This window comes from Triplophysa rosa, linkage group LG15, assembly GCF_024868665.1.
Source record: "Triplophysa rosa linkage group LG15, Trosa_1v2, whole genome shotgun sequence".
In the NCBI taxonomy this organism is placed as follows: Eukaryota; Metazoa; Chordata; class Actinopteri; order Cypriniformes; family Nemacheilidae; genus Triplophysa; species Triplophysa rosa.
The window spans coordinates 1396985-1407017 of NC_079904.1; the positions used below are offsets into that span (position 1 = coordinate 1396985).

Below are 10033 nucleotides of genomic sequence, written 5' to 3' on the forward strand. Positions count from 1 at the left end.
TTTTTAATTATTTTTTATTAAAGATTAATATAAGTAACAAAAGCACCGTAATTACACAATATAAACAAAGACATATATAAAATAAGAGAAAAATGAATAACAATATACCAATTAAATAACGATACAAAATATAAAAGAAGAAATTAAAAACAAAAAATAAAAAGGGCATTCAATTACAAAAATTTGAAAAGCTTCAAAACTTTTTTTAGTTTTTTCAAGTTTCTTATTCTGTGTTTTTATATTTAAAATGGTTTTAAGATAAAAATCAAGATCAGTATGGCAGAAAGTAATATATGATGGTTTTGAATGTGTTATTTTGGTTTTATGGATGTAAAACTTGGCTAAAATAATAAAAAGGTTAAGAACATAATTTGTTTTGTCAGACAAATAAGGGTTCTGTATCCCAAGTAAGATATAGCATGACTCCAAGCTTAAGGTGTCAAGGTGTAAATTTTTGGTGATATCCGTTTTAAAATCAATCCAAAATGAAAGTGAGTAAGGGCAGTAATAGAACAAGTGTTCAATATCCTCAACAGATGCATTACAAAAGGTACATTTATCACAAATTGTATGAATATATCTACCAATGGTAACATTCACAGGATAATATCTATGAACAATTTTGTTCAATCTCTAAGTGTTTGGTTAATGTTATTATGCCACAGGGAATGGCCTTAATTACTTTCTTCAACTCTTTTTCATTTATGGAAAATCCATATGTTGAAATAAAACGTTGATAGGTGTATAGTTCCCCATTCTTGTCAATAAGTTGGTTAACAATTAGTATTTTATGCACTTGCAATCGCTAATCAAACACGTTAACCCCCCACCCACGTCAAAACTAGGCTCTCACTAAATCCTTGGTGTTTCGAGTCTGACGTCATCACCCAAACGTGTTTTTTTATCAATTTTAACAATCATAGGTAGTTTACATGGTTAGAGTAAGGTTAGGGTGTGGGTGTGGGTAAAGGTTTCGTAAGACTTTGAAACACCAAAGATATAGTCAAAACCAACAAGCCACGCCCACGGATCTGACTCGAAACACCAAGGATTAAGTGAGTGCCTCAAAACGACCTCGCTTCACTTCTGGTCACGAGGAATGGCGCGAGGGCGGGGCTGCAATGACTGACAGATTGCAAACTGACGTTTAGATCTTTCACTTTTTAACGATCCAATCAGTTGTCTGTGTCTGAAATCAAGTCCCGCCCTACATATTTTCCCTCATTTCAGGTTGTTGCTAGAAGGGATACAGGCACGGCCGGAAGTAGTGCAATATCTCGCCATATAATTACAATAAATTACATTAGCTATCGCCTACACCTACCCCAACCCTAAAACTAACCTTACAATAAAAAAAAGTAATTTACTGTTTTCGCGTGACAAAAAATATGCGGTATTGAAGTGCGCATGCCCAGTGGAGGTAGCTGTATCCCATCTAGTCAAAACCTTTCACTCGGGACACGATACGGGAAAAACACATTCGCTACTTCCGTTTCATGCCGACTTCAAACCCAACAAAGCAATGGACATTAGATCATGTTACTGTAGCTTTTCTAAAATCTTGCCATTATTTGATATCGTTTTCAAATGTCTGTCAGATGAACGTGATAAACGTTTGGCATCAACAAGGCGAGTTTGATACACATGGAGATATTGTGAGTCGGTTGTGTTTGTGAAGGACAGTAAATCTCCCACAATCCCCTGTGATGTCATATTCAGACTCCTCTGATATGACATCATCCAATGAAATCCTAATGAATGAAACGAAGTTCATTTGTTTTCCTCATTAAATAGAGAAAACTAAACTGAACTTTAGTTTGTGTCCAACAAAAATGGGGTTTCCCAGTCCTCCTGATAGTATCACACAACTATGCATGTGTTTACAGCCCCTCAGAGACACACGATCTTGAGCTCACTGAAGACTGAGAACACAGCCTACGCCCCTGAAGAGAGAGAATCCCATTACCTTCTCACTTCCCACCCTGACCGACTGGTGCGGTACAACACAGAAATGAGATAAACAAGAAATCTTAAGATGCATTTGAGAAAACAGTTATCGTAACGGAATGATTACTTTCAAGTCTCAAAATCATTACAGCTCAATATTTCTGTAATATAATTTAACATGATTCTAACCTCTGCCAATGCTTGCTCTTTAATGTTTCCAAACAATATCAGATTTTCACTACTACAACATTATCCCGAGAAAGTGTTCTTTTCGCAATATTTATTGCAGAAAATAATGCGCTTTGGCCAATGAATCGCACTCAGAAGGGTAATGAGGTCAATTACGTGGCTATCCAAGTTAGTTTACAGAAAAGCATGTGAAGTTGTATTTTTATAGTTGTGCATTGATGAACTTTGACCTCTGGTGCAGCAGGAGACACAAAGCCATTGGCTGCGTCTGAAATGGCATACTGTGACAGTACGTACTGAATTTGAATAAGTATCTATCGGCCGTTAAAACAGTACGTTCTATATAGTGTGAGTGGGTGTAGTATGAATACATTTGGGACATACTGCGTCCACCATGTTTTATGGTCATGTGACCCATATGCTCTTTGACCTATGATGTTTTAACAACAACCTATATGTGAGCGCTTAGAAAAACATAATTAAGTCACAAGAAATTCATTTATTGGCACTTACATTAAAAACGGACGTCCACCTTGAAGTTTTCCACTATATTTATTTGAGTTACTTTTGAAATGTGACCGTTGCTCAGCTCCCGTGGCATCATGGATAGAGAAGTGTCCATCCGATCCACACTCACGAATCTTGGCGGAAGTAGTAGACCATCCGGGTATTTCTCGCCTACTGTTTTTTGCATACTGAGGTTTCGGACATACTATTCATGACTCATGCTCAATTTCGCCTACTATATAGTACGGAAGTAGGCGATTTCGGACACAGCCGTAGACTGTATATGATCAGTTTCACATTAAAAGTACACTCTCGAAACATGTTTGGTACAAAGAAAAACCCAAATCAGCCGACAACAAATCTATAAAAAAACATTTTATTCCAAAAAATATTTTACAATGATATTTAACAACAAACTAAAACTCTTATTCAAAAGTGAATGGGATAATAGCATCCGAGTGTCTGCAAATGAGCAGAACTGAGCTGCTTTAGATCCTGCCATCTGCTGTGCAGCAGAAATAATGCACATACCGACACCTTCAGTCACTGTCAGGGAGAATGGTAGGAGAGGTCAGAGTTTGTGTAGGAAGCGCAGCACCAGGTCTCTCAGGGCGGTCCGCAGAGATTCATTGTGGTCACAGATGATGTGCGTTCCCTCCTCCTCCAGCTGAATGAGCACATCCTCCGCCTGCAGGTGAAGAATGTGACCGCCTGACGTCTCCTCCACCTTCACCTCCATGATGCCGTTCTACAGGACACACACACACACACACACACCTCATTCACAGACTGAAAGATGCTGACGTTAACTTTTCAATGTTTTCTGTTAAACATACACACTTGTTTAACTGGACCTTCTGTATGTAAGTGAAAATAAATCGAACGGGTCTAAAACTCCCAAAATTAAAATCAGGACAGACGGTGAGAAGCTTAAATCCTAAGAGGGAACTTTTATTAAACAAATAAAAGCACGAAAAATAGGAAAACATTTGAAATGGAAACCTTGCATGTCCAAAACCACTACTTTTTAGGAAAGTGGAAAAACACAGAATTTTCTAACCATGTTATCAAAGCAGAAAAGCTCTTTTTTTAAATACTTTTTGTTGGTTAAATATCAGCAAACCCCACAGACAAACATTAAGGTTGATGCAATAAAAAACAGTGATATATTGGGTCATAATATATCATTCCACCCCATTTATCACCCGGAAGGTTTCATACGTTTTGCGTTTACATTTACGTTTATGCTGCGGTAGATGCGTCAGATATTTACAGCTCTAGAGCTGATTTTTTTTGTAGACTTAACCAGTGATGTTTTTCATAACAACATCTGATCTGTGTTTAAGAATTCATCAGGGGAAATGCTTTATTTGATACTTTAATGGTGTTTAAAAAGCATCAGACGCTGGCAAACGGCTCACGGTGGATTTGGGTGGCCGATCTCACGGTTAATGGGTCTGATAACAGCTGCGGTCAAAGCCACAGACTCTCGGTGGGACGTTCGGTACGATCTCCAGCAGATCACTGATGCACGAACCATCAACTATTCTCACTTTCACAACATCACCATCATGTGATCAATGCAACATCTATGTGCAGCATGTCTGTGTGTAACCGGTTCTACTCTGCGCGGGCCTGGAACCGGCGTCGGTCCGGATGGGAGACGGGCGCTCTAACGAGGAGGCTAAAGATCGCAGTTTCTAGCGTCTGTCGCTAGAGCGTCTCTGTTGGTTTACACTCTGCACAGCTCTTCACTAGCTGGCCTCCGTTACATGTGCACCCGAGCGAGAGTGATGCTCGCTCGTACAGACTTCCTGGGATGATGGGGATGTTGCTATGCGGTTACTAAGGTGTTCATGGACGGCTGCCATGGCATTCTGTTTGGGTCGTATTAGGTCACCGATGAAATAAAATGCTTACAAATACAAGGTTTCTTGATAAAAAGCCAACAGAACTTGCGGTGAGGTGCTTGTTCAGCACTAAAGCGCTTTTCAGTAATGAGAAGACTTGATTAGAAAAACACAAAGTCACCTTGAAATTCTGTTTCCTGATTCATGATCTGTGGTACAGAACGTGCAGTTTGACATATCGAAGAGACTCAAGATTTATATCACTTTGCTTGTTGTTTTATGTACACCTACTATTTTTTGGAAGTGTTTTGGGATCTGTGGAGAAAGAGCGAGAGCAAATCTCTCCGGTCAATCATCTTGACCTCAAGCTTCAGTTCCGTTGAACTCATTTCACACGATCGTCTAGACCGAGGAGAACTACAGATCTGAATATACTCAAGCCTCCGAACGCTTTCCTAAATGTGTCAGAATGTGTTGTGTTGTCAGAATAATGTACCTTGTGTAGTAAAGCCAGGAAAGGTTCCAGAGGAACGGCTCCGGTCAGCAGAGGTTTAGGGTCGAGAACTTCAGGAGGATCCTCCATCACTCTCTTCCTCTTCTTACTGGGCGGCACCGGAGCGGGTTTGGCCACCGGCTACGACACAAAAACAAACACACAAACGAGCGCGTATGTGGACCGTCACGGGGTCACTTTTACAGTACGGACTGTGAAGATGTTAAGTTGCGAACATCAAATGCTCATTTTAAAAGTGCAAAAGGTCACACAACGTTTAAGCAGTTCCATGACATGACGCATGTGGGCGGGGCTTGTTCTGAAACTCTCTCACCTGCAGCACGTGCTTGTTGTCTTTTGAGTGCAGCACTGCAGATACTGTAGCCACAGAAACACCCGTCTTCATCTCAGAAAGAACCAGAGATTTAGCCAGCTGTGTGCGAGACAAAACACACGCTGAACATCACCTGTCAAACCTCCAAATCCATGATAGACTGAGATATTCTGAGATAGAGATATTCTGATAGACATCGATATCCTTTTGACAACCTATACAAATACTGACTTCGTGTCTTATTTTTCATATATAAGTGAATTTCTTTTCATTTCACACAAACGGGTTTTGGATTGCAGCTTTAATCAGAGTAATTCTTGGGCGGTTCTGACCTCGGGCAGCAGGTGGATGCGCTCGTAGCGCCGGCGGAAGGGAAGCCCCAGGACGGAGCAGCGGCGGTACGCCATGGGAGGATGCTGCAGCTCCAGCATCAGGTCCGTGCGGTGAGGTTGAGCTGGAGGAGGTTGAGTGTACGGCTCGGGACAGACCACGTGAAGAGGCTGATGGGAAAGGTCATTACAGAGAAACGTCGATTTCTGGATTTCTGGATCACAACACGCTACAGAAGACGAAGAGATGAGTCAGGCTGTACCTGGATCTCCTTGAGGAGTTTAGACACCTGGTGGAAGTTGAGGCGCGTGTCGATGGGACAGTAAACACACTTCATGGCCAGCGGCTGGTACGGCGCCAGAGCTTCCAGGTAGGAGAAGTCTGGTTCTGTTTGCGATCGTATTAAATCAAAGTTGGCAAAGCTAAACTACCACAAAGCTTCAGGGCCAGAAAACACATCACAACTAATTCTTCCGTTTCGGTTTCCATGGCAACTGCATCCGTAACTCTCTGCGCATTCTATTAGTTTATCAGTGAGACCTTTTCATCCTCATCATCCAAATAATTTTTAAGGTTTTTTCACACAATTATGAATTAGCATATTCATGTGGGAAAACACTTGTGAGCATGTTAATATCTCAATTTTTTTAAAGACATCAGTGAGATTAAAAGAGGAGCAAATGGAAACGATCGATATAGCAGGTCATTATTTAAAAAAAATTATGAATTGAAAAGTCATATATCATTTTTTGGTTTTCGATTTTCAGAAACTCTAGTTGTATTTCGGACAGATAAAAGCTATATGTTACTAGAGAGAAATCATTAGACGTTACAGACTGTGGTGTTTTTGTGACTCACCAGTAAAAATGATGGTGTTCAGGCTTGATTTACCCCACAGTTCCATGAAGTGCACCACATCACCGAACCTCAGCGATGGATGTCCTGTAAACACCACACAGGGCTGACGAAACTCACTGCTGAAGTCTCCGTGAATGCTGGGATAATGCTTCAGTTTATTGGTCTGGATCAGCTGCACAAGAAACACAAACACTGAGCGCTCTTCTGAACATGATGCTGAACCACAGAACGCTGGGATTGGGATGATGGTTTACCTCAGCGTGAGGGAACGGCGGCTCGGGCAGATAAACTTTAGACTGTTTGTTCTGACACAACCTTCACCAAAACAAAGAAAATCAGAGAGAAAACACTTCTGCTAACATATGACAGTACCAATGATAGTAGTGTACATATACCAATAACATATTAGTACGGTATAATCTGACATAATATAATAAAGTGCATTTATAACTGCAGCTAAAACTATTAAATGTTTGGTGAAATCAAATATAATCTAGATCTAAATATTAAAAAGGTATAACTATAACAATATTATAACAATAAACTAAAACTTAAGTTCACTCAATTTAAATGGATTAAGTCACTAAAATTCTTTACTTTAAATAAATAAAAACGTAATAAAAACTAAAAGTTTACAATGAAAGCTAATTCAAAATGTCAATACAACTACGAAAAAAAGAAAATAACTCGTAATAATAGTTTAATATAATATGATAGAGAATAAAATACAGTATAGTATATAAATGAAATTGCACCTAACCTAAAAAAAACCACACTTCATTATAAAAAACTATAAAATATTTTTTATGAAAAAAGACTTTTAAACTATTAGGAATTTTAAAACAATATTATATGAAAGTAATAAAAAATGAAATGACAAAAGCGCAAAACAAAGTTCCTAAAATTACACCAAAATAACATGAAATGTAAAAACATTTAAAATGTTGTATAAATATTGTAGCTCAGTGGTTAGAGCGTGGCGCTAGCAACGCCAAGGTCATGGGTTGGATCCCAGGGATTGCACATACTCAAATACAAATGTATAGTGTCATGCAACGTAAGTCGCTTTGGAAAAAAGCGTCTGCCAAATGCATAAATGTAAATGTATTGTTGTATAAAAGATTTATAATGACCTTAAACAACTCTGATTAGTATAATGTAACTTAGTGTGGTCTAAAATAATACAGATGATCTCAGACATCAGGCGGTTCAACTGTGATCTCACCATTCTGCAAAGATCTGTGAGAACTCCAGAGAGCTGTTGGCCACGGGAGAAATGAAGTAAAAGGGAGTGTTGCCCAGGTTAGCCGAGTCCATAAACTGATAGAGACACTCCAGCAGATCATAAATCACCCCAGAGGAATAACACGGAACCAACACGTTCCCTCCGGCACGGATGGTCATCGCTGAGAGAGAGAGAGACACAACAAACACTCACTGGATCACTGACGTTCACACGTGATCTCTTTCTGTCATCAGACGGGTGTGAAGAACTCACACAGATTACTGCAAAATTCTCCCAGCATGCCGTCTGGGTTAGCGGTGGGGATCTGGGTCAGGCCTGTCAGGATGAGAACATCACTGTTCTTCAGTGAGCTCTGGTCCATGGGCTGAAGAAACACAACACACGTCTCAGGACATTTTCAGTGTCCAAGTGTGCAGCTGAGGAAAAACTTCTGTATGAGAACATCATGCCCGTGTGACATCATCACCTGAGGGTGCGTGGTGAGCAGCGAAGACCCCGACACGTACGACACTTTCTCATAATGCGACTGAATGATCCAGTTGGAGCTGCCCAGAGAATATCCAGAACTCAGAGGAGAGACCTGAACCGCTCCGAATAACTCCTGAGAGACAGAGAAGATCCTGAGAGCTCATACAGCCGGACATGACAAAAAGCATCGGACACGAGAAGAACGACTCACCACTTTCTGTGAATATCCCACCAGCTGGACTTTACTGAGAGCAGAATTCACCTCCTGCATGCTGTAACACCTCCTCCAGCTGCACACGTCCACAGCGTCTTTCAGAGGAGCCGGGAGCAACCTGACGCCATACAAACAAGCAAACATCAGGACCTTCACGAGTCTCCTTTTCAAGATCATATTAAAGCCATGTTGACTCTGCGTCAGTACCTCTGTATGTCTTTGTTCTTCCAGCAGGTGGCGGTGTGAGCTTTTGGAACCCTCTCCATGAACGCCACCAGCTCCTCCATCAACAGCCTACAGCAAGAAACACCGAAATCAACCAAACTGAGCCCTTTAACCCAAAATAAAGTGTTACATGGTGGACAATGGGAGGCTTAAGAAAGCACACCTGCCGATCTGCAGGGTGGGTTCTGTGGCGTATACTGTTCCTGTAAACCCTGTGTGTTCTGTGATGTACGGCAGAGCCATCATGCAGTGATAGTTGGATATCAAGATCACATCTATGGTGGAGAGGTCCAGCAGTTCTCTCTGAAAAAGTCACGTAATTCCTTTAGTAAAAACATCTTTCTTAATCGTGAAAATCTAGTTTTGTGAGTTTGAATGACATGTTCTTAAAAAGGGGCAATTCAAATATTTACTTCAGGGAGACAAAATTCCGGCTGTGAGTCCACAAACACTCGGCCAGAGCATTCCTTTAACTCCTACAACACACACAAAGACACGTTTCAATGAATGCCATCGGTTTTTATCTTGAAAACTGAGAACAAGCTCTCACTTTTTCCAGGTTGACGGCTCCATCCTTGGACACCCATCCTGGGAGTTTGGATAATCTTGGACTGTAAATGAATGAAACAAAATGAATCTGAATTAGTAGATCAAACCAAGCCTTGCATTACAGCTTAAATGACATTTATCTTTCATATGTAAAGTTTGTGCATAACATACATGTGAACAAAACATAATAGTGAATAATATCAATCATATCAAAATATATGTGAATAACTCAAATGTTATGATGATCATTAGGCATCTTCTCAGACATCTTGACATGACATGAGTCATGTGATCTTACCTGTGAACCAGAGGCAGTGGCAGGAAATACAGTGAAGCTGTGATGTCCAGCCCACAGTCCAGCATGATGGTGGTGGACTTAAACCTCAGCACATTACAGGGAAGAGTCGGGTGACCCGACAGACAGTACTGCACAACACACACACATGGTCATAAACACACACAATCATGTACGAACATACAGCTGGAATGATTCAAGTGCAGCCTGCAGCACACAGACTTTCATCAGACACAGTCACACACACACATATATATATATATATATATAGATCCCATCCACGCATTAATAAAAACCTATTAATATACTCACTAATTTCATGTTTGATCCTTATACAGTGGATAATTCTCTTGTTTTGTTTTCTGTAAAGCGAATACACGTATTTGGGAGGCGATGTTGTTTTCTTCTGTTGTGTGTCTCTGCGTGAGTGATTCAGCTCATGACTGATTCATCGCCCTCTAGCGGCGGGAGCGACACTGCGTTACAACTGTCAGTTCAAGTTGCATTTTTTAGTTGCAAGTTTATTGG

The 10033-nt window shown here is 40.5% G+C and overlaps 1 protein-coding gene across 1 annotated transcript; it reads right to left on the reverse strand.

Annotated features, from left to right (window-relative positions):
* Positions 1–3003: 3003 nt before the first annotated feature.
* Positions 3004–9948, reverse strand: ints9 (integrator complex subunit 9). The gene is made up of 17 exons (XM_057352763.1): positions 9818–9948; positions 9509–9636; positions 9212–9272; positions 9075–9137; positions 8825–8964; positions 8644–8730; positions 8434–8554; positions 8221–8355; positions 8007–8118; positions 7734–7914; positions 6763–6823; positions 6509–6680; positions 5913–6037; positions 5653–5820; positions 5321–5419; positions 4990–5127; positions 3004–3391 (listed from the first exon to the last, which is right to left on the reverse strand). Exons 1-17 carry the CDS (start codon positions 9824–9826, stop codon positions 3215–3217), a joined length of 1977 nt encoding a protein of 658 aa, XP_057208746.1. The 5' UTR covers positions 9827–9948; the 3' UTR covers positions 3004–3214.
* Positions 9949–10033: the final 85 nt, after the last annotated feature.